Source organism: Coregonus clupeaformis, chromosome 28 (genome assembly GCF_020615455.1).
Source record: "Coregonus clupeaformis isolate EN_2021a chromosome 28, ASM2061545v1, whole genome shotgun sequence".
NCBI lineage: Eukaryota > Metazoa > Chordata > Actinopteri > Salmoniformes > Salmonidae > Coregonus > Coregonus clupeaformis.
In genome coordinates, this window is record NC_059219.1 from 907,480 (window position 1) to 933,178 (window position 25,699).

Below are 25,699 nucleotides of genomic sequence, written 5' to 3' on the forward strand. Positions count from 1 at the left end.
CGCTATGAGCAGTTACTGCCATTTTTGCTTAGTAGAGGCAGTATAGTCTAAGCACAGCAATGAGACATGCCTCCAATTCTTCAGAAATACTAAATTTGGCCCCGTTTTAAAGCAATGATAAAACTTGCGTCCACTGGAGGAGAGGGAGTGGGGTAGTGAAGAGACAGAGAGAGAGATAGAGGAAAAGGGTGGGAGAGGTGAGGGGGAGGGAAAGGTAAGTGGAGGGTAGGGGAGTGAGAGGAAGAGTGGAAGTGAGAGGAGGGTTGAGAGTGAGGAGGGAGGCGAGGGTGGAGAGTGAAGGAGGCAGGGTAGATGCTGAAGAGAGGCGTGGAGGTGAGAGAAAAGGGGTGAAGGTGAGAGGAGGCGGAGGTTGAAGTGAGAGGGAGCGAGGTGGAGGTGAGGGAGGGAGGGCGAGATGTGAAGAGAGGAGAAAAGAGTGGAAGTGAGGGGGTGAAAGGTGAGAGGGAGGCGAGGTTGAGGTGAGGAGGGAGGCGAGGGTGGAAGTGAGGAGGGAGGGGCGAGGGTGGATGTGAAGAGAGGAGAAGGGTGGAGGTGAGGAAGGTGCAGGTGAGGAGGGAGGGCGAGGGTGGAGGTGAAGGGGAGTAGGAAGTGAGGAGGAGGCAAAGGTGGAAGTGAGAGGAGAGACAAAGAGGTGGAGAGGTGAGAGGAGCGAGGTGGAGTGAGGAGGAGGCAAAGGTGGAGTGAGAGGAGGAGCAAAGTGGAGAGTGAAGAGGAGGAGCAAAGAGGTGGAAGTGAGGAGGGAGGAGCAAAGGGTGGAGGTGAGGAGGGAGGGCAAAGGGTGGAGGTGAGGAGGAGGGCAAAGGGAGGTGGAGAGAGTGAGGAGGGAGGAAAAAGGGAATTGGAAGGTGAGGAGGGAGGGCGTGGTAGTGAAGCTGCCGGTGAGGAGTATAAATATGTAATATCCCTAAAGGTGTGTGCGAACCCTGGAGAAATGCACGATAACCTCATCTGATGGTGAGAGTTCTGGTGTGTGTGTATGTGTATTGCAGAAATAGTGCTGTGATACTAAATATACCACTAGACATTCCTGTGTGTTAGAGCAGTAATATTATTCTTATTCCAGTGATACAAAAATGAAAGACGTTTCCCTTTTAAGGCAGAAATAAGAGGAGTGTTACATGCCCAGACACAGAGGCTGATAACCCAGTTACACTGTGTGTGTGTCATCTGATGTTGCAGTCAGGAAATAATCCTCTGCATTATCATTTTTGCTGTGAACTCCTACATTTCACTCTGTGAAAACAACGTCTGAGCAAATGTCCAATTGGCTTTTACCAAGTTACCTACGACAGACCAGGTATTCACCTAGACACCCTAATTGACAAACAAACAAATGAAAGCAAAGTATTATCATGCTTTGTTGATTTCAAAAAACTTTTGACTTAATTTGTCATGAGGGTCTATATATAAATTGATAGAAAGCAGTGTTGGGGGACATTCAACATTATAAAATCCATGTACACAAACAAGTGTGCAGTTAAAATTACCAAAAAAACACAGATTTCTTTCCTCAGGGCATTGGGGTGAGACAGTGATGCAGCCAGGCCCCCACCCTCCAACCTCTGCTTGATATACAAACCATTATGCTCTTTCCATGACAGACTGACCAGGTGAAAGCTATGATCCCTTATTGATGTCACTTGTTAAATCCATTTCAAATCAGTGTAGATGAAAGAGGAGGAGCCCGGTTAAAGGAGGATTTTTTAAGCATAGAGAACATTTCAGACATGGATTGTGTATGTTTGTTTTAGAGGAGTGAATTGGGGAAGACAAAACAATTAAGTTCCTTTGAGCAGGTATGGCAATAGGTGCCAGGCGTACCGGTTTGTGTCAAGAGCTGCGGCAGCTGCAGGGTTTTCACGCTCAACGGTTTCCGTGTGTATCAGAATGGTCCAACCACCCAAAGGACATCCAGCCAACGACAACTGTGGGAAGCATTGGAGTCGACATGGGCCTGTGGAACACTTGACACCTTTAGGAAGTCCATGCCCGACAAGTCAGGCTTTTCTTTTCTGAGTTCAAAAGGGGGAGGGGAGGAGCTGCAACGCAATATTAGGAAAGGTGTTCTTAATGTTTTGTACACTTCGTGTCACATCAGAGGAGCACTAGAACAGTCTGCAGCACCCGGCCTCACCTACTACAATCTGAAGTCAAATGTCTATAGGTTGCTGATGATCTGGTTCATCTGTCCCCAACCAAGGAGAGCCTACAGCACCTAGATCTTCTGCACAGATTCTGTCAGACCTGGAGGCCCTGACAGTAGGCTTGGGAGGTATCCAGATTGTCATACCCGACCTTGTGCCATCCAGGATATTCAGTAATACCAGCACTGAACACAAGGGGGCACTATTTTAAAACCCCACTGTAATCCGAAGGTGCTTAATGCTAACAAGTAAATGTTAAATCCCATAGAGAATGCTAACAAAATGCTAACAAGCGCATTGCAAACATTTTATGCAGTCTCTGATTTGAACTATTTACCAGGACAGACGTCCCAGCTCATAAATTTATACAACTAAAATTCTACTCACAGTTTGCCTCGAAAAAAAACTAATATTGAACGAAAGGCTCTTGATCCAGGAAATTATTCTCTGCTGTTATATGTTGATTTTGGAAAGAAGCTAATAACTTAAGCTAGATAGCTAACTAACTACTAAATTAGCAAACTAAATGCACAACTACAGAGCATTTAGCACATTTTAGATAGTTAGCAAATAGCTTCAAAAATATCTAAGTTGCCAAACATTTAATAGTGAATTCCATACAATAGCTAGATCACATAGCACGTACTGCACACAACAGCTCCGGTCTCTCATCGTTGTGTTCTTGTAAACAAACACTGCGTGACCCAGGACTACCGGTAAAGCTTTACATTTAAAATTATGCTTGACAGCTGAAATGAAAACGCGATCTTTATCCCTGGCCGAGTCGCACAGTTGACTACAGGTATTTACTCAAAAAGTAGCTACAAATATTCAAATGTATAAAAAAAAAAACTTCAAATAAAGTTTCAGCAGTGATGATAGTACTGAAATACCATACATGGCTATTTCCAAATATCCCGGTATACCTTACCAAGCCTCCTTGACAGTGAATCTCAATGGAAAACAAAAGAATTGTGAGAAAGAAAAAGGTCCAGTTGCCAGCAGGGGTTGGAACCTAAATTATTTTCCAATTGTTTCCGTTCTGAACAGAACCACTATTTTCTTCATTTAAATTCCACTGTCCCGACCAAGCAAAATAAAAGTTCTGAACGGTTTGAACAACAAAAAAATTATATTGTTCCTTTCTGTTCCTTTTTTAACCTGTGAAAATCAACAGTTTTTTACATTTCACTCATTAAATTACTTCACCAATCAGTGCGGATAGAGCAGGCAACCTAGTTGTTTAGATGCGTGATGGGCAGACAAAAGTGTAGCCTATGGCGCAGATGCAATTGCATTTGCGGGTGGGGAAAAACGAGAGAGGAGTTGAGATGAAACTGGCTTTACTGGGCATCTTGTGCTATGACATACATTTTATGAATTAGGTCCACAGAATTATACCTAGGAGGAGGAGTACCGTTGCATAGATCAATGTGCGGGGGCACCGACTGGCCAGAGGAGTGGCTTCTTTCAAACCAACACAAATTCAGCGTGGAAGAAGATGGCTGCCCGTTTTACAGCCCTCTAACCAATTATTACTATTATGTGTGTTTTTTCGCGTTATTGTAATTTATTTTTGTACATAATATTTCTGCCATGGTCTCTTATAACCAAAGAAAGCTTCTGGATATCAGGACGAATTACTCACCTCGCGTTGAGCCGGGCACTTTTTCTTCAACGAAGCGCCATGAAGGATATTCTAAGACTCCCGACAAGAAGAGCCCAGATCCCGTCATTGGCGTGAGGAAGAGGCGGAGATATAAATGGGTCGTAGAGTCGGGAGTCTGCCTTATGAGATCCGGCGAGCAGAGTAAACTGCCTCTCCCATCATCCTATTAGCCAGCGTTCAAGCTTTGGAGAATAAAATGGGCGATTTAAGATTACGGTTATCCCTACCAGCAGGACATTAAAAACTGTAATATCTTATGTTTCCGCAATTCGTGGCTGAGCAGCGGCAATGCTTTTATTCAGCTAGCAGGCTATTCGCTACATCGGCAGGACGAAGCGGCAGACTCCGGGTAAGGCGAGGTGGCGGTCTCTGTATATTTGTAAACAACAGCTGGTGCACCGTTCAAATACTAAGGAAGTCTCAAGGTTTTGCTCGCCTGAGAGTGAGTATCTTATGATAAGCTGCAAACCACACTATTATTAACAAGAGAGTTTTCATCTATATTTTTTCATAGCTGTCTATTTACCACACCAATGCTGGCATTAAGATTGCTAGATAAGGTTGTACCAAGGCCATTAATCAACAGGGAAGCGGCTCATCCAGATGCAGCGCTCCTAGTAGCAGGGACTTTTTAATGCAGAACTTAAATCCGTTCTACCTAATTTCTACCAGCATGTTAAATATTTTACAGCAGAAGGGAAAAAACTCTAGACCACCTTTACTCCACACACAGAGACGCATACAAAGCTCTCCCTCGCCTCCATTTGGCAAATCTGACACTAACTCTATCCTCCTGATTTCTGCTTATAAGCAAAAGCTGAAGCAGGAAGCACCAGTGATTGACTAATAAAAAAGTAGTCCAGATATGACGCAGATGCTAAGCTACAGGACTGTTTTGCTAGCACAGACTGGAACATGTTCGGGATTCTTGAAACAGCATTGAGGAGTACACCGTGATCAGCCATCAATAAGTGCATCGATGATGTCGTCCCCCACAGTGACCGTACGTACATAACCCCAACCAGAAGCCATGGATTACGGAAAACATCCGCACTAGGCTAAGGAGTAGAGCTGCCTTTCAAGGCAGGACTCTAACCGGACGGCTTATAAGAAATTCGCTATGACCTCGACGAACCATCAAACAGCAAGAGTCAATACAGGTCTGGAATTGAATCATACTACACTGGCTCTGGCTCGTCGGATGTGGCACGGCACTATTACAGACTACAAAAAGGGAAGCACAGCCGCGAGCTGCCCAGTGACTAAGCCTACCAGGCAGATAAACCCTTCTGCTGCAAGCTTGAAGACAGCAACACTGAAGCATGCATGAGAGCACCAGCTGTTCCCCGGGCGACTATCTGATCACGCTCTCCGTAGCGATGTGAGCTAAGACTTTTAAGCAGGTCAACATTCACAAGGCCGCAGGAGCCAGGCGGATTACCAGGACGTGTACTCCGAGCATGTGCTGACCAACTGGCAGAGTCTTCACTGGCCCATTTGCCTCTCCTGACTGAGTCTGTAATACCACTCAGCCTAGTGTAGCCCATACTGCTGGAGGGAATGGCTTTAATTTTCTTACTTGGAACTGCAGGGCATAAATAACCTATGTTAAACGTAGGGTAAGGTACACACAATTACCTGATTATTTGAAAGCTCACATCATCTTTTCTCCAAGAAACTCATCTGAAGGTATCACAACACTCAAGTCTTAGGTGCAGATGGGTGGGTAGGTGTTCATTCCTCATCCCAGAGTAAGGCGAGAGGTGGTATTTATCACAGATGGTACTTTATATGTTTAAGTGATCGCATCCATGGTAGATATATGAATTGTCAGTGGTAGGGTAATAAAAGGTTCTTCTTGTTAATATCTATGCTCAAATTGGGACAACGGTATTTTTCAAACCTGCTTTCTATACACTCCCAGATATGTCCACCCATATGTTGATTTTAGGAGGTGACATTAACTGCTGGTTAGACCCACAATTGGATCGATCCTCCACTAAACCTACCACCCATCAACCTCAGCTAGAGTTGTTTAAACCTTTATGTTGAATTCGCAGTTAGATCCTTGAGAATGGTTAATCCAGCTGGGAAAGCATACTCTTTTTTCTCATCGTCACCACACTTTTACGCAAAACATAGACTACTTCCTTGTTGATGACCTGCTCCTCCACTCCATAACTTCAAGGCTCATATAACAATCGTTGTATCTGACCACCGCCCCTGTTACTATGGAAGTAGCTTTTCAAAATGCTGACAATCAGCGTACCGCCTTGGCTGTACTCAAAACCCAACTGCCTGCAGGTAATGAACACTTTGTCAAACTTTGTTTTGAGTCAATCAATTTTTCATGATTACAAATAGAACCCCAAACATCTCAAGGTTTACTCTGGGAAACTTTGAAAGCTTATATCAGAGGTGAAATTATCTCCTACACCGTACATGAGAACAAATTGAAAAGGAATAGGTTATCTATGCTAACACGCTGTATTGCCCAATTAGATGACATTTATGCCATTTCACCATCCCCAGATATTTATAAGGAACGCTTAACTCTGCAAGCAGAATTTGACACACTAACACAGACCACAGAGTTACTGGAAATGCTTGTCAAGTCTAGGAGCACTTACTATGAACAAGGAGAGAAAGCCAGTAAATTATTAGCTCACAAGTTACGCTAACAATCATCATCATCTCAGATTACAAAAATTCGTACATCATCTGGGATATCATTGAGATCCCTTGGGGATCAATGAGGAGTTCAAGAGATTTTACCAGTCTCTATATACCTCTGAAAGTAAAGGCGGATACACTGGAATTGATAATTTCTTCACTCATCATCTGTGCCTCTGGTCGGCCGGGATTTGCAAAAACTAGGAGCAGCGATCACTGTTGAAGAACTGTCTAACGTTGTCAAATCCCTTCAATCTGGGAGAAGTCTCAGGGCCTGATGGCTACCGACAGAGTTTTATAAAAAGTTTATCACCAAATAGCCTCATAATTGAAATGTAAATGATGCATTTGTAATGGTAGTTTCACATACTCACTCAAGCAACCATTTGTGTTATTCTAAAAACAAAGACCCTCTTGACTGTGCATCATACGTCCAATTAGCCTGCTAAATGTGGACTATAAAATTTAGCCAAAATTCTGGCAACGCTGCTAGAAACAGTCCTCCCATCAATTATCTTCCGGATCAAACAGGATTTATAAAAAATAGACACTCATTCTTCAATCTCCAAAGATTATTTAATATTATATAAATCCTTCGTAACAATAATTTCTATAAAGCCATTATATCCCTGGACGCGGAGAAAGCGTTTGATCGGTGGAATGGAAATACTCTTTTACACTCTAAATAAATTTCTGGCTGGCCAAATTCATGACCTGGATAAAACTTCTGTACTCATCCCCCCAAGCCTCATGTCAGGACTAATAACACTCAATCAGATCGCACCTCTCTGCAAAGATCGACACGCCAGGGTTGCCTCTTTTCCTTACTGTTTGCCAGTTCATGGTTTTACTCTGCAACAGCACCCCCGCTCAACCCCCTCATCAAAGGCATAGTAGATACGGGCACGAACACAAACTGTCTTTATATGCATGATGATTTATTAATATACACATCCAATCTTTCTGTCTCTGTCCCTGCTGCCTCAAGCACTTTCGGTGATCCTTCGTACATATCAGGGTATAAAATTCAACAGTAAAAGTGCGAATTGATGCCACTTAACATGGCTGCAAAAAAAATACCCTTTACATAACTTGCCATTTAAAAATAGCACACAGCAGTTTTATTTATTCGGTATGTACAATTAGGTTTGAAAACTCAACCAAAGTTTCTCAAACCCATTTAAGGACGCATTTGGAACGCAGGTTTTGCTAACCTCTCCTTAGTTGCTAGAATTAACTATATTAAAATGAATATTCCCTAAATTCTTATACCTCTATCAGTGCCTCTTCCAATATTTCTACCCAATACATTTTTCAAAAAAGATCGACGGCTCAATTCCTACCCTTTATATGGGACAAAAAGCCTCCTAGGATGCGAAACAGATTTTGCAGAGGCTCAAAACCAGACGGCGGTTAGCTCTACCAGATTTCAGATTCAATTATTGGGCGCTTAACCTTAGGATCATTCAGTATGGTTTACAGAGTAATATTCCAACCCCAACTTGGCTGGAGATGGAGGGGCTGCCTCGCCTACACCGGGCATCACTGCCCTCCCTCGCTCACTCCTCTATTACAGGCCCTTACTCCTCCTTCACCAACAATACATGTGTCAAAACAACATTGAAGATCTGAATCAATTTAGCGCCACAGGGTTTCAAACAACTGGCTCCGTAGCTCAAACTCAGCTTTTTCCCATCTATGATTGATGGTGCTTTCTCAACATGGTTAATCTGGGTATTAAAAGATTCAGAGATCTGTATACTAACAATACATTTAGTACGTTTCAACAACTATCAGCTAAATTTAATTCCCAGACATCATTTTTTTAGATTCCCATAAGTCGGAGTTAATCGCAGCATAGATCCAGGATTTCCCAACCTTTCTAGTGGAACATGTCTGACACATTTCTCACCCCTCTTCCTAATCAGAAAGGCACAATGTCAATAATCTATAGTCAAATTTGGCTTCACCATAAGCCATCTCATTAAACAATATCAAAAGGAGGAGGAACTGGGTGAGGAAATATCTGATGAACTATGGGAAGAGGCACTCAAAAGGGTATATAGCATCTATTTGCGCTTGACACGGCCTCATCTAATGCAAACTCATTCATAGGGCCCACTGGACCAAAGCAAGACTATCAAAAATTTACAAGACAGAACCCTAATTGTGTTCGATGTAACCAGTCCCCTGCTAATCATGTGCACATGTTTTGGTGCTGCCCATCTCTGGTTGGTTTCTGGAAAGACATCTTTAACACACTCAGAATTAAGGCACACAGATCGAGCCAGACCCTCTCATTGCATTATTTGGAGTTTTTTTTACCCACAATACAATTGACCAAAATGAATAAGGATGAAATTGCCTTTGTCACGCTGTTAGCTAGGAGACACTTGGCTTAGATGGAAATCCTCTGCAGCCCCTTCTTCTCATGCTCTTGATTAAATTCATTTTGAATTGCATAAAGTTGAGAAAATAAAACAGACACCAATGGGTCTGTAGACAAATTTTGTGCAAAGTGGGCTCCCTTCTTTTCTTATGTAGATAATTCCTGCAGTTCAGAGTGATGTATATTTATATATTGGTGATGTAAGAAGCCTGGTAGTGCATATAGACATCTCGATGATGACGGTAATAACTGTGCTAGCTGACCTATAACAACTGGATCGCAAACAGATATTCTTCTCCTTTTTTTTTTTTTTTTTTTTTTTTTGTTTTATCTTTTATTATGTATTAATGTTAATTTCTTTCATGTTGTTTCCATGTTTTGCTGTATCGTTGTTTAAATGTGTTCATATTCATACAAATAACTTTCAAGTGCAATTATTTACTAAATGCTGGTATAAAAATTCAATAAACAAAGTATATAAAAAAAAAAGAATTTCCCCAGTATTTATTACATCCATATTCCTTCAATTTTGACCAGTTTCCTGTGTCCCTGCTGATGAAAAAACATATATAAATGCCATTTAGCAGTACGCGTTTATCCAAAGCTTACTTGCCAGTCATGCGTGTATACAGTTTTTGCATACATTGATGCTGTCACCACAATGCTTCACTGTGGGGATGGTGTTCTGGGTTGATGAGGTGTTGGGTTTGCACCAGACAGAGTTTTGCTGATGGCCAAATAGCTCAATTTTTATATATTGACCAGAGCAACTTCTTTCCATATGTTTAGGGAGTTCCCACATGGCTTTTGGGGCTTAACACCAAACGAGTTTGCTTATTTACGGCTACTCTTCCGTAAAAAACAGCCGGTGGGAGTGTATGGCTTAAAGTGGTCTCATGGACAGATACACTAATTCTGCGCTGTGGAGCTTTCTTGTGCCCCTTCAGTTATTTTGGGCCCTTTGTTGCCTCTGATTAATGCCCTCCTTGCCTGGACCCGTGAGTTTTGTGGGATGGGTTCTCTGGCAGGTTGTTGATGTGCATATTCTTTCCAATATAATGGATTTAAATATGGGGATGTTAATGCTTCAGATAATTTTATAACCCAACTCCTGACTCAGTTCGAGAGCTCCTGGACCATGGTGCCGCGGCTTGGGGTGTTGCTTAGTGGTGTTGCAGACTCTGGGGCTCTTCAGAACAGGTGTATATAACACACTGAGATCATGAGACACTTAGATTGGCACACAGGTGGACATATTTAACTAATTATGTGATTCTGCTGCAATTGTTCAAGATATTATTTAGTTCAGAAAGGGTAAACAAAGTTATTTTTTAAATTTCACTTCACCAATTTTGACTATGTCCATTACATGAAACTAAATAAAAATCATTTCAATTACAGATTGTGATTTAACAAAATAGGAAAAACGCCAAGGGGGATGATTAATTTGCAAGGCACTGTACTTTGTATCCCTCATTTCCTCAAGTGTTTCCTTTACTGGCAGTTACCTGTATGTGTGTAGAGCGTGGTGTTAACGTTGATACCCTACTAGTAATATGTCTTTTGATGTATGTTTTATTAGAGGCATGGAGATGCTGCTGAGTTTAGATTATATATTATGTCACACACTCCACAGGGAAGGGGTGTGTGTGTGTGTGTATATTAGCCCTGTCCCCTTCCAGCCTCTTGTTTGTTTGCACTGACCAGAGGACTGCATTCTGAACGAAGAACGACGCACACACCCCGATGGTACAAAGACGGTAAAGGGATGAAAAATCAAGAAAGGAATGCATTCAAACTAGCTCAGAACCTAATTCTGTTCCACAAACCCTCAACTCTGTGTTGTCTACTTGAGCAGATTCTTATTAAATCAGATCCAGTTCTGAACAGCAACAGAAACCCTCTTAAAATAGAAACAACACACACACACTAGCCAGCTCATCTCATTCATCGGGTTTTTCCCCGCCCCCCCACTTTAAATGGACTTTTTAACCCCTCTTTCATCCTCTCACCTTTTCCTTCCCCCCCCCCCTCCAACCCTCCTTAACCCCTCGGTCTCTGAGATGTGGTGAAGTTGTGCTGGGTGTAGCCTTACCCCGCTCCTCGCCTATCCCCTCTTCACCTCCCTCCCTTTCTCTACCCCCCCCAGTCTCTGTTCTGTCCTGAGAAATATCGTTCTCCATCTATCCATCCCTGACCATTGTCTCCCTCTGTCACGCTAACAGTGAACTCCTAGTCTACAGTGTGTGTGGTGTTGGCGTTTAGTGTTTGTTTCAGTTAGGTGGAGAGCCTCTGAAGCAGAAGACTCAACTACACTCAGACCGATGTCCTGGCTAAGAGGGGCTGAGAGGTGTGTGTGTGGGTGGTAGAGGTGTGTGTGTAGTGTGCAGAGACAGACAGGTGATTAATGGTCTGTCAGGGACAACAAGCTGTTGGGGTCTCTGTCTAGGTGTGTGTGTTGAACAACAGAACAAGACTATAGAGAACAAGGCTATACAGGACAGCTCATAGGCAGAGACCAGTCACAGACAAGGGGCCAGTGGCCCCTTTCACACACAGCCTTTGTCCCTGCTAGAATAGAACAGGTAGATGTGTCAGAGAATATTAATGACTGTTACTGTACACCTCATTCACTCAGATCTAGCTTGTGTGTGTGTGTGTGGTGTGCACTCACAGGTAAGGTACATAGCTCTTTTTCTTTTCAAGATGCTCTGAAGGTGAGAGACCTGCCTCAGACCGATTGACCCCCATCCCTCGGAGACGTTAGGACATGTTATTTGTGTCTGTACTATACATCAGACACATGCTCGTTGGGGACACAGGTGTAGGTAGACAGATGCCAGCTTCTTTAGGGGGGACACTGAGGGCCAGAAGAGTGCTTATCTGCCGTTAAATCACTGACCCACAACTGAGCCAACAACCATCAGAGCGCTTAAACACACACAGCTCCAAGAGCACAGGGATGAGAGGATGGAGGCTCAGAATGTATCATCTCAGATGGAAAGGAAGAGGAGGACACACTCACAGAAAGAGGAGAGGAAGAGGACATGGTGCTCTAGGCAGCCAGCCAGAAGCCCTTCCTTCCTCACTCCTTCTATCCTTCAAGATTAAAATATGCCACATGACTGATGAATGACAAAGATACAGACTAAGAGTTGTATATAGTAGAACTAGAACGCAGTGGCTGCACAGCAACATGCTATACATGACGCCAGAGCTCAGGGTTCCGCCTAACATTGGGCAACTTTTTGTTGAGTGAGCGAGTGTAAATTACGAGATTGATGGTTTGAAAGATGAGAGTGAGATTATAATGAATACGCTTTTATATCATACAAGCTAAACACTCTGTGAGTCAAATGTGTATTAAATTCCATATCACAAAACCAGTGGAAGTAATTACTAAAAAAATAATTTTTAAAGTCCTAGTTTTTTTTTGGTATGTGTACATATTATTTATATTTGAAACTTTATTTCACTACATTCCTAAAGAAAATGTACATTTACGCCATACATTTTTGACACCTAAAAAAGTACAATAAATTTTGAATGTTAGCAGGACAGGAAAATGGTATGTACACACGACAGAGAACATCCCTGGTCATCATTGGTTTTGATGGAACTCACTAAACACAAATGCTTCATTTGTAAATGATGCTCAGTGTTGGAGTGTGCCCTCGATCTCGAGAATTAAAAAACAAGAAAATGGTGCCGCCTTGTTTGCTTAATATAAGAAATGAAATGTATTAATATTTACATTTGATACTTAAGTATATTTTAATAATTAATACGCATTTTTGATATTTAAGTATATTTAAAACCAAATACTTTCACACTTTTTACTCAAGTAGTATTTTTACTCGACTTTTCACTTGAGTCATTTTCTATTAAGGCATCTTTACTTTTATCAATGAAATAAATTTTTCCAACACTGCATAAACCGATGTCATAGTGTCAACGCTTATGATCACTATGTTTGTACAAGATGACACATGGTGGTTATACCTGGGTTGTCCTGAACAGAATGAATTGTTTGTTGTATTGATAAGAATATGTTGCACAACACGCATTCGAATGCACGATGACTCCACTTAGTACCAAAATTACAATCTGCTTCTCTGAATTGCCTTGTGAAAGCCAAACACTCAAGATCTTATTTGATAATTTAGCTAGTCATGTTGGGCAATAGGAATAAGTTTTCAAATTATGCTCACTCTGAACCAGAATAAGTAATTTCTATAATGGTCCTGCTTTTTGGATTATGAAAACATCAACAGTAATTGTAAATAAGGATGCTGGGTGCTGTGTTCCAAACAAAACAACTACAAGGGTTTTAGTTTCATGGCACAGCTAAGAGAGCTTTAAAATAGAATAGTATATTGAAATTATTAGAACTGTGCAGTAATTTAAGAGGTGAGGGCACTGGGAAACACCAGTCAGACCTCTTACTCAAACCCCTTGTTTTATATTGCATCTACACCAAATTTTCCATATATGGTATAATGAATGTATGCAGAGCATTTTCTGATTTCGTTATCAATAAACGCGGCGAATAGAAATGTAAAACGCACATAAAATCAACAGTGTAATGTTTGGATTCAGTCTTGACTCAGGTGAACCATTGTGTCCCTCACCGTTAGTTAATACTTTTCCCATAATCTCCAAACCTTTTAATTGCCGCCACGGTTATGCATTCCATATTTCTTCTGTAAGAAACATTTAAATGTGTTCTATCCATATAGGGTAATTTCCATGAGTGAAGGTAATATAGGTAAGGATGTTGTTCTGCCAAATACACATCTTCTCTCCAAATCTCTCTCTTCTCCTGCCTTCCTTCCTTCTCCTCCTCCTCGTAAACTCATCCCCCTCCCCCCCTCCTTCCTTCTCACTTTCTGTGACAGGAATAGATATTAAGGCCATTATAGAGAGCTCAGTAATGGATGAAGAGAGGTGTGATGGGGGGTGAGGTAAAAGGTAAAGGGAGGAGGGTGGTGTGAGGAGGGGGAGCTTTTGTCCGTTAGATCAGGATAAAAACACTAATGCTATTAGGCAGTCACACACTAATGGTCTAAAAGCCACATAACAATGATGGACATCACACACACACACACACACACACACAGTAGGGACACAGGGAATATAGCACAGGCATACACACACAGCGAAGAGGACCAAGATTCATGGCTTGAGGTCAGTCTATAGGGGTCTCAACACCAACACACTGAACGGTTGTGCATCATCACATTGCAGACATGAACTAGTTACAACTGTTCTAGATAAGAATTTGTTTCCTTCTCACAACCCACAGTTATGATACACGTATGCAGCATGGCTGCAGTATGTGAGGTGTGTGACAGGGCACCTTCCTGTGAGTGTGTGTGTGTGGACGGAGGAGAACCTAAACCGATGCCATATCCTACATATCTTTGCTTACCATAATAATATGCGTAAACATGTTTAATTGCTTGCACAAAAGTTTAAATGGTTTGAAGTACAAGTGTTTTTCTATAACCCTGTGACCCAGATCACACAGAATTCCTCAGAGGCCTCCAACTTGTGACAATCCAACCTTGAACTTTAGCTTAAGCCGCTGAATATCACTCTCTGTACACAAATCAGCAGATGCCTCACTGTTCTCATTGTTCAATTGAAAGATAAAATGAGATTATGTACCCAATGTCTGTAATGATGCATGTATACGTAATTCAGAATGACTATATAGTCTTGAGACTCATTTGCTTCTTAGCCATTAGGGCTTTTTTAACCACTGCTTTTGACATACTGTAAACATGCCATGCTATTAATTTGTACTATGCTCTGCATCTAAGATGTAGAACTTGTCCTTACAATACTGTATTAAAATCAACCACCAGGCTGAGTCTCCCCTCTTTCCAGCCAAAAGAAATTAGAGGTTAAGAGTGTGTAACAATCTCCAGCGGACAAACTGATCCAGATGGGAACCTGGGACTACATTCCCAACAAGAAACCATCTCACCTGAGGGCGCGCAAGACACACACACACACACACACACACACACACTACGGCAAATAACGCTAATCAGGATCATGGTCTCTGCTCTCAGGAATGTGTGTGTACTATGTTGCTGTGTGCCTGGGTCATGGTGGTTATTGGTAGTATCACAATGAAATCATGAGGACCAGCACTGTGGGTCATCTAGTTTGCTCTACATGTGTTCAGTCCCCTAGCAGGTATGATACTACCCAGTACCCTGCTTATCCCAGGGGACATGGAACAAAATGATAGTTCACTCCAATATCAAGATGTTTCTGCAAACCTCAAGACATGAGCGAGTTAACATTAGATGATATGGGATGGACTCATCTCAATATTAGACCTCAATAAAAGGCCTGAACCTGCTGCTTGGAGTTAACGACCATACAATAATGTATTAACATTTCCTCGAAATCCATTGGGTGTGGTGTTATGAGGTAAACGCTAGCTGTAACATTCTGTTTTTCTGATGCCATCCGTACAGAGAGAATCAATTAGCTCCGCCTTAAGCTGATGGTTGGCTTTGATACGGTATAGCAGTATACAGTTACACACCTAGTCACAAACACACACACCACAGCCAACAGAATCCAGCGCCTGTATAATAAGATTGAACGATAGTAAGAAATTTTTCCAAGAAAAATCTAAAATAGTGCTCCAAATTGTTGGCTAATAATTTACATATAGGGGGAAACAGTGCCACTGGCCACCCCACCACCATTGTTATACAGTGGGGGAAAAAGTATTTAGTAGCCACTAATTGTGCAAGTTTCCCACTTAAAAGATGAGAGAGAGGCCTGTAAATTTCATCATAGGTACAATATCAACTATGACAGACAAATAGAAAAAAAAAATCCAGAAAATCACATTGTAGGAATTTTTATGAATTTATTAGCAAATTATGGTGGGAAATAAGTATTTGGTCACCTAGAAACAAGCAAGATTTCTGGCTCTCACAGACCTGTAACTCCTTAAGAGGCTCCTCTGTCCTCCACTCGTTACTCAGAATAATGTGCACCTGCTTGAACTTACTATCAGTATAAAAAGACACCTGTCCACAACCCCAAACAGTCACACTCCAAACTCCACCATGGCCAAGCCCAAAGAGCTGTCAAAGGACACCAGAAACAAAATTGTAGACCTGCACCAGGCTGGGAAGACTGAAACTGCAATAGGTAAGCAGCTTGGTTTGAAGAAACTAACTGTGGGAGCAATTATTAGGAAATGCAAGACATAAAGACACTGATAATTCCGATGGGTTTCACGCAAGATTCACCCCGTGGAAATGATACAAGAACGGGGAAAGCAAAAATTTGCAGAACCATACACGGGACGAGTAATGACCTGCAGAGAGCTGGGACCAAAGTACCAAAGCCTACCATCAGTAAACAACACACCACGCTCGGCCAGGGACTCAAATCCTTCAGGCAAGACGTGTTCCCCCTGCTTGGGCCAGTATACAGGCCCGTCTGAAGCCTGCTAGAGCAGAGTTTGGATGATCCAGAGTGAGATTGGGAGAAGTACATGGTTAGATGAAACCAAAATATAACTTTTTGGAAAACTGCCGCAGTTTGAGGGACAAAGAATGCTGAGTTGTATTCAAAGAACAAAATTACAGGCCTACTGTGAAGCATGTAAAGTGGAAACATCATGCTTTAAATTATTTTGTGCAAAGGACCAGGACGCAGTGATCGTGTAAAGGAAAGAAATGAATGGGGCCATGTATCGTGAGATTTTGAGAAAACCTCCTTCCATCAGCAAGGGCATTGAAGATGAAACGTGGCTGGGTCTTTCAGCATGACAATGATCCCAAACACAACGCCTGGCAACGATGGAGTGGCTTCGTATGAAGCATTTCAAGGTCTGGAGTGGCCTAGCCAGTCTCAGATCTCAACCCCATAGAAAACTTGAGGGAGTTGAAAGTCCATGTTGCCTAGACAGCCCCAAAACATCACTGCTCTAGAGGAGATCTGCATGGAGGAATGGGCCAAAATACCAGCAACAGTGTGTGAAAACCTTGTGAAGACTTACAGAAAATCACACCTTGTGTATTGCCAACAAAGGGTATATAACAAAGTATTGAAAAACTTGTATTGACCAAATACTTATTTTCCACCATAATTTGCAAATAAATTATTAAAAATCCTACAATGTGATTTCTGGATTTTTTGTTGTTGCTCAGTAGCTGGACGTGTACCTATGATGAAAATTACAGGCCTCTCTAATCCTTTTAACTGGGAGAACTTGCACAATTGGTGGTGACTAAATACTTTTTCCCCCACTGTATGTCTTACACAATAAAGCCGCCACAATACCCCTGCCTCCGCTAAAACCATTGACAACTGCATGCCATTTTCAAGGGATTGTTAAATAAATGTTAATTATTTGGTTGTAATATAATTGAAGAGCATAGTCAGAACTACACATTTCATGAATTTTGCATGCAAAACAATTAAGCACACTTTGCCTCAGCTCTATCAGAGTTACAGTGGGGAGAACAAGTATTTGATACACTGCCGATTTTGCAGGTTTTCCTAATTTACAAAGCATGTAGAGGTTGTAATATTTTATATAGGTAACTTCAATCTGTGAGAGAGACGGAATCTAAAACAAAATCAGAAAATCACATTGTATGATTTAACAATTACATTTGCGTTTTATTGCATGACATAAGTATTTGATACATCAGAAAAGCAGAACTTAATATTTGGTACAGAAACTCCTTGTTTGCAATTACAGCGATCATAATGGTTCCCTGTAGGTCTTGACCAGGTTTGGTATACACTGCAGCAGGGATTTTGGCCCACTCCTCCATACAGACCATCTCCCAGATCCTTCAGGTTTGGGGCTGTGCCGCTGGGCACAAGCAGATCCTTCAGCTCCTCTCCAAAGATTTTCTATTGGGTTCAGGTCTGGAGACTGGCTAGGCCACTCCAGGACCTTGAGATGTTTCGTACGGAGCCACTCCTTAGTTGCCCTGGCTGTGTGTTTCGGGGTCATTGTCATGCTGCACCCAGCCACGACTCCATCTTCAATGCTCATTGAGGGAAGGAGATTGTGGGCCAACATCGCGGGCGAAAGGCCCATCCATCTTCCCCTCAATACGGTGCAGTGTCCTGTCCCCTTTGCAGAAAAGCATCCCCAAAGAATGATGTTTCCACCTCCATGCTTCACGTGCTGGGATGGTGTTGTGGGGTTGTATATCCTTCTTCTTCCTCCAAACACGGCGAGTGGAGTTTAGACCAAAAAGCTTATTTTTGTCTAATCAGACCACATGACCTTTCTCCCATTCCTCCTCTGGATCATCCAGATGGTCATTGGCTAACTTCAGACGGGCGCTGGCTTTAACAGGGGGGGACCTTGCGTGCGCCTGCAGGATTTTAATCCATGACTTGCGTAGTGTGTTACTAATGGGTTTTTGAGACTGTGGTCCCAGCCTCTTCAGGTATTGACCAGGTCTCCGAGTTTGGGCTGATCCCTCACCTTCCCATGATCATTGATGCCCCAACAGGTGAGATCTTTGATGGAACCCCAGACCGAGGTTGATTTATATAGCAAGTACCTGCATGCTTTTCATGATCAGTAAACATCAATGGATTATGTAATACATGAGGGTAGCCTCGATAGCTCTCAATGTTGGCCACCATTAATTGGATATTTGAGTGATAAAATAAAATGATACCTGACAAGTACGAGTGGTTTAATATAATTTCCCCATCCTTTGTGGTCTCTGCCTGTCAAGCAGCAGAAGGGCGCATTTGCCGATGTACTGTTAGCTGATAATGTTTACTTTGCAAGCTACCAGTAGAAACTTCGTACAGTTGGCTAAATATATAGTGGTAAGTAGACCTAATGTACTTTTTTCCTCCAACCAATGTAAGCCTACCTAGCAAAGTTAGCCAACATTCCCTTTTCAACTTAGTTTTTAAGTGTTTAATTGCGATTGCTGCTGAAAGTTAGGCACAAATATCATACCCGCCCAAAAATGCTAACCTCCACTGTTATTGTAATGGTTATGATATGATGTCTTGGGGGTATGATATTTGTGCGTCTAACTTTTTCACTCATCATTATTCACAATTCATTCAGGACTATCTGCAATCATAGTAGCATCCACATTAATGTAGAAGTGTTTAGAAACATACTGCATCTTATTTACAATAAAAGTGATTTGAAAATGACAATACATTATTTACCATTCATGTCTAATCGGGCACAAAATTATCTGAAATACAACCAAAACAAACAGCAAAAGCGTCCAACAAGTGTGTAAAGAGACAAGCTTGATATAGTCATTGTGTGCTAGGAATATGGGACCAAATACTTTTGACTACTTTAATACACATAAGTGAATTTGTCCCAATACTTTTGATCCCCTAAACGGTTCACCCAATATGGATTAAAATACTCTCAAACGTAAGCAGACAGTCCGCACTTTAACCTCAGTCTTGGTATCACTTCAAATCCGAAGTACAGAGCCAAAACAACAACAAATGTGTCACTGTCCCAATACTTTTGGAGCTCACTGTATATGGCTAGTTAAGAAGCTAATTTTCAGTGGATAAACTAGATGGCTATATCCAAATATTGTTTCATTTGCTTGCCATCTATTATAGTGGTGATGACAGTAGTGTGAATGACTACTTTACCAGGACAAGGACTTGCCAATGTCAAGCTCTTTCCAAAAGCCTACTCTCTGATGAAGCAAGCTAAATGACACGTTGTTTGCTTATCTAGCTAGCTAGCTACATGCCAAATAGATAGGCTACCCTCACGCACCTGAAATTACATTTTCAATTGATGTTTACTGATCATGAAAAGCATGCAGTTACTTGCTGTATAACTCTGATGCTAGAACTAGCTAATGTGGAATGATCGGAAATGTGAAGTTCTGACTATGCTCTTCAAGAGGTGATACTAAAACCAAATAGTTAGCTATACAACATTTATTTAACAATCCCTTGAAAACGGAAAGTAGTTGTCAATGGTTTTAGCGGAGCTGGGGGTCTCCTTGCCCCCCAGCAGTCAAATCAAACACTCAGCACCGTATTGCCGTTTTATTTAACAACCTATTGTTTCTGTTGCTGTGCAGCATGATACAAATTTTTTTGCAGTATTGCGCACTGATGCCTGTGGGGAAAAAACAGTGTTCGTTGTTTGCAGTAACTTCTTTGTTGTTGTAATATCACAAACAGACGGGGCAGTTTCACCATTAAGGAGTCCAGCTTTAAGAGTCAATTTGTAACAATTAATAAACGTTGTGAACATGCTGTCATTTCTCAACCCTCACATCAGCTGTGTTACACGCACACTGCTTGGCCCAAAACACTGGTGTGTGTGTGTGTATGTAAGGGTGTGTGGTTGTTTTGTGCTGCTTGGCATGTCAGATATACGTGTGTGTATATTTTACATGCTGGTTGGCCCGGTTGCAGCTGACCGCAAGGCTTCAAGACAACGCCAAAAAACAGCAGCAACTAGCCATATAAGACCATACTACTGCCGTCCTATCTTTTCTAATACCTCCTTCTCTCGCTCTCCCAGTCTCTCTCTCTCTGATGTGAACTGTGCAGTACTAAATCTGTTAAAGCACACATTCCTGGTACGGCTTTTTCTGACCTGCCGCTGGAAGAGAGACTGGCTTATATTACACACAGGGCCCAGGTTGAGTGTGTGTTTTTGTGGGATTCTTACCTTGGCGAAGAACACTGAGAGATGAGTCTCACTGCCAAGGATCCATATAGGGAACTTCGGAGACTTCAGGAACGCACCCACCTGAAACACACATACAAACCACAACTGGAGCAAAGCAGTTCTGATTCGGACTCCAGAATGACTTTACTGTCTGAACCCAGACCAGGTTCGTTTTACAGACTCTAAAGTCTTTCTGATGCCAGTTCAACTGACAGGAGGAATGATCAGGGAATATAATCTGATGTCGTAATAAAATATGTACAGTAATAGAGAAGAGAAGGCTATGTGATATTGTTGCTAATACAATGGTTGTTCAATGGGCAGGTTTATAGCATGAACATACCAATGTACCCAGGTCTAACTCAGCTATTCTACTACTCTACTGTAGTCCCGGCTCCTTACACATTTCCTCTAGCCCCTAGTTTCCAAAGGGTGAAAATCTGTCTTTTTTATTTTCTGTAAAATGTTCTTCTCACCCTCAAATCTCCCAGTATGTGTGAGTGTGGGGTGTGTGTAGGGTTGGGGTTAGAACTATTGCCTCCAAACACATTTTCACATGGGAGCTTGCAGAGTGATTTGTGTTTTCCACCACTATCCAGATCATAAATGTCCTACTACACAGAGTCAGTCACACACAAGAAGTGTCAGTATGTGTGAGAGAGGGAGTGTGTATGAGAATGTGATTATTTGTGGTGCTGATTCTCTCACAGCATGTTTGAATCTCTCGCCGCAATCATTCGAGACTAGTGAACAAGAACAAACTCACCACCATGGTTTGGACATAACAAACCTGAAGGAATGTCAGTCTGTGTGTGTATGTGTGTTCGTACCTTGCAGTAGCGTAGTGACTCCATGAGAGTGAGGAAGCCCACTGATGCCTGGTTGTGGATACCATGGAGCTCTGAGGGAAAGAGAGAGAGGCCCAGCTTAGACCAAAAAAACTTTAAGTGAAACAACTTCTTTGGACAGTCTCTGTGTGCATGTTCCCCCAGTGAAAGTGTGGCTGATCACTGCCATCTAGTGTTCAGCTGTGGGATGACAGTCACCAGGAGACTGGACAATGTCTCCGTAACACCATTAGTAAACTGAGAAATAAATAGTTGCCTCTTCATAATGCACATTGAAGAAAAGTTTCCAATTAAATTACGCTGCCAGATAATGAGGTTTATTGCACAACACTTTGCACTAAGAAAATGTAATCTGCTGTGTGTTCGATTCCCATGGGGGACCAGTACGAAAAAAGTATGCACTTAACACTATGTCGCTCTGGATAAGAGCATCTGCTAAATGACTACAATGTCAAAAGAATTGTGTCAGTGTGTGTGGAGTACTTACTCATGCCAGAGCACTCCCTGTCTCCGTCCCACACATTAGAGACAGCATGGCCCGTCACTAACAGGTTAACCAGACTCTGACTGCAGAAAGAAAGGTAGTGGCTTAACCTTTTTGGAACATCCCTTAGCTCAAGTTGTCAAAAGAAATGTAGCTGATAAAGATTAAATAAAGTGAGGGATCAGGGGACGTACCTGCCGTGGCCATAGACTGGATCTATGAGAGGCTCTGTAGTATCTTCAATCTCATTCCTGATGTTCTCTATCCCCTGTAGACACAAAGAGAAAGTGGTTACATGCACACACAGAGTAATACACACCCACACACAAACACACGCAGAGCCTTACCTTGGTGAGGATGACAGAGTAGAGGAAGAGCAGGACTCCACAGCGCCCTTTCCAGGTTTCGTAGAGAGACACAACCTCCTCTCTAAGCTCTGATAATGACTTCACAATACGCTTTCTGTAGAGGTTAGAGGTCAAAGGTCAGGGGCTAGAGGTGAGCGAGAGCACCTCTAATGAAATCACACTCATTTAGAAGTCAGAGACAGGAGGGGGGTTCAGGTTACTGTAGGTATAATAATCATACAACTACTGAACAGTTACTAAAACGTTATTGTATAGCAGTCATTTAAAGTCACACTGCTATGACTGTGCAGTAGTTAATGCTGACAGTGTTGTATGATGTCATTACGCAATGTACCAGATGGCAATCTAATGCTCCTCTGGCAGAGAATCAAAGACTGTGTGTGTGTCTCATTAAGGAATCAGTGAGGAGTGTGTGTGCCGAGTCAGCAGGTTGTAAATCATTATCGAGAAACTCCAGTCACACACACAGGCTTAGCCAATCCCAGACAGATGGAGACACACACACACTAGTGTTCCTGATTTTCCTGCAATGCAGTGCTCCTTTCATCTCCATGGAAGTCACGGCCAATAGAGAGACGAGCCACAGTCAGTAGAGTTACTTACTGGAGGATGCTGTGAAACCGCTCAAAGCCAAGATCCTCAGCAGCCAAAGCAGCTACACACAGGAGACACACACACACAGAGATGCAAACACACACACACGTTTTAGCGTCACACTCCGAGCAGTTAAGTGAAACAACTTAGGTAACGCAGACAGAACACAATGTCATTATTCTAGATTAACAGTGACTGCAATACTACTCACTATCTAGTCTACCCACTATCATATGCAATGATTAATACCATCTCACTACAGCAATGCAGTTATTCATATTAGATGGGTATTAGTGGATTGATGAGTAGTGGGACTCACTAGGTTGCTGGTCTTGCAGGGTCTGGCTGGTCTCTGGACCCCCTGTGAGGGGTGTGTGAGTGGTAGTGTGGGGGCTCTGTCCCTTGGCCCAGGTCACTAGGCAGTAGGAGGTAGTGGAGGAGGTAGAGCAGGCCTGTTCCAGGATCTCAGCCAGAGTAGAACACAGGGCCGCTTTCTGCTCCTCCTCTACAAGGAACACATACAATGAGAATCAGATTCATTAATTGCCAAGGTGATGCGTCTCCAGTTCCAACTTTCTCTGTTAAACAGGGTCAGGGCAGGGTTTCCCAAACTCGGTCCTCGGGACCCAAAGGGGTGCACGTTTTGTTTTTTTCCCTTGCACTACACAGCCGATTCAAATATTTAACTAATCAACAAGCTTTAATCATTTGTATCAGCAGTGTAGTATTGTCGTGGAAATTCTAATCAAGTGAGACAGACTGTCATTTCTTCAAACAATCATCTTTATTTGTTATAGATTCATTCTTGCAATAATGGAGCTGGTCAACGACCACCCGTAGGTGATTAGTTGAGAGCCCAACAGGAAATGCTGACGTCTTATATAGTGGACCTAAAAATGCTTAATCATGGCTGGTTCCACCCCTCCCCGGCAGATCAGGGCATCATAAGCTACCTTGTGTTCATACAAACAAGTGATAACGTTACTCCTTTCTGTTCAAGCCAGCCTCTGTTCTCCTCATATCTCCACACAGCTGTGCCCTTGAACAGATATGAGAAGAATACTGAGGCTTTTTTTCTGATGCCGTGTGACCAAGTTGAACAGAAGCAGAGTGGAAAAACACCAGCTTCTTCTTACAAGACCTTCAAACAGACAGTTGGAAATGTACAGGTTTAAGGCTTATACAGCGCATGAAAATAACAGTTTGTAATTTTGCCACGACAAGTGTAAGGGCAAAAAACAAAACGTGCTTCCTTTGGGGTCCCGAGGACTGAGTTTGGGAAATGCTGGGTTAGGGTTAGAGGTCAGGGTTACCTGTGATGTGTCTCCAGTTAGAACTCTCTCTGTTAAACAAGATGTTCTTCAGAAGGAAGGCCTGCAGGAAACACACAATAAGGAAATATTCTACAAGCATCTCTACACCAGTAGGATCAAAAAAGCAATAATAAATATAAACAGTATAATAAACAGTAGTAGAGAAGGCTTCTCAGCTGAGTGCCTGTCAGCTGACTTCCAGAAAGTGCTATCTAAGAAGATGTGTGCCTGTCGTGATATCATCACCCTGGTAACAGACACCAACACCCTCTACCTGCTCATAGGCTGGGCCACCTAACTCATGTTTTTGTGTAAGGTTATGCACTGTCTGGTCTGGTGACTGGTCCATACCTGTACAGGAGCAATGACAGCGCAGGGTCCTCCTTCAAACTGCTCCAGTGCTGTGTGTTCTGTCTCACTGAAGACCAACCCTGTAACATAGGAATCACATCAGTCACTTCTTTTGCCCCACCACTACCTGGTTCAACACTGACAATGTCTGGATTGTGTTCAGGTTAGAGGGGGTTACAGGGGGGTGCACCAGAATGGAGCGAAGCAGAGGTGAGGCCGCTTACCTTGGGTCCATCTCCGAAAGATTGAAGCGGACATCCCGTTGCTGCCTGGTCTTTCCCAAACTATATCCACAACCTCTTTATTTAACTCCCCCATCGCTCCTCACCTTACACTGGTTCTACAGCACTGGCTAACGGTTAGCTGGCTAACTAACTACAATCAAATACAGAGCTGTCACTGCGCACACAGCCACAGTCCCGTTCGGATTTTCCAGGAACTGGTGCTTCGCTTCCCTCCGCAGACGGGGCCGGTGGCATCGGCCACAACGAAGCTCCGTGACAGGGCAGTCTCCCCGGTCTGACCAGCGGACAGGCGGGAGATATGAGCATCAACGTTAGTTAATTAGTTAACCTAGCTAATGTTAGGTGGGCGCGTCTGACCGGCTATCTTAGCGTGGGCCCACTTCTCCAGCAAAGCAGCGTGCGTAAACTAGCTACCTAACGTTAGCTGCCTAGCTAATTGGTCAGCTGTCCAGATTGATAACAATAAATTAGCGAGCCAGACTGTTAGCGAACTGCTCAATTCCCCTTGGTCCAAGTAGTACCGTCCTTGCTAGCCTGCTAACGTTAACTCGTTAGTACAAGTTTGCAACGTTAGCTAGCTAAATGCATCACGTTTTGATGTTCCAAAGAGCGCTGAGGCGGTGGCAGTTTAAATTCAGGTCTAACTTTCGTTTAGTCCATTTTTAGGAGGCAAAAGCCTGTAATGGACATCCGAAGTAGTAAAAATATATGCTTATTGTCGGTATCAAAGACTAGCTAGCCGTCTGTCATTCTATTTACAACAGCTGTTTGGAAATGTGTATTGAGTGACGTAAACGCTCGTAGCTGTGGATTGGGCCAAATCCAGAATGTTCTTGAGGCACAGGCTCCATCTTGGCAGCCCATTGGTGAGTTCAGAATGTCAATTACCCACGTCATTT

General features: G+C 42.6%; 1 protein-coding gene across 1 annotated transcript in view; it reads right to left on the reverse strand.

Annotated features, from left to right (window-relative positions):
• Window positions 1–25,672, reverse strand: part of LOC121570078 (ubiquitin carboxyl-terminal hydrolase MINDY-3-like) — a 25,910-nt gene extending 238 nt beyond the window's left edge. The window contains exons 1-10 of the mRNA XM_045208296.1: window positions 24,780–25,672; window positions 24,556–24,635; window positions 24,205–24,265; window positions 23,211–23,396; window positions 22,901–22,952; window positions 22,277–22,391; window positions 22,124–22,197; window positions 21,933–22,012; window positions 21,428–21,498; window positions 20,598–20,678 (exon numbers count right to left, since the gene is read on the reverse strand). Of these exons, the coding sequence (XP_045064231.1) occupies window positions 20,598–20,678; window positions 21,428–21,498; window positions 21,933–22,012; window positions 22,124–22,197; window positions 22,277–22,391; window positions 22,901–22,952; window positions 23,211–23,396; window positions 24,205–24,265; window positions 24,556–24,635; window positions 24,780–24,873 (894 nt within the window). The 5' untranslated portion in view covers window positions 24,874–25,672. The remainder of the gene's footprint in view (window positions 1–20,597; window positions 20,679–21,427; window positions 21,499–21,932; window positions 22,013–22,123; window positions 22,198–22,276; window positions 22,392–22,900; window positions 22,953–23,210; window positions 23,397–24,204; window positions 24,266–24,555; window positions 24,636–24,779) is intronic.
• Between the last annotated feature and the right edge of the window lie 27 nt (window positions 25,673–25,699).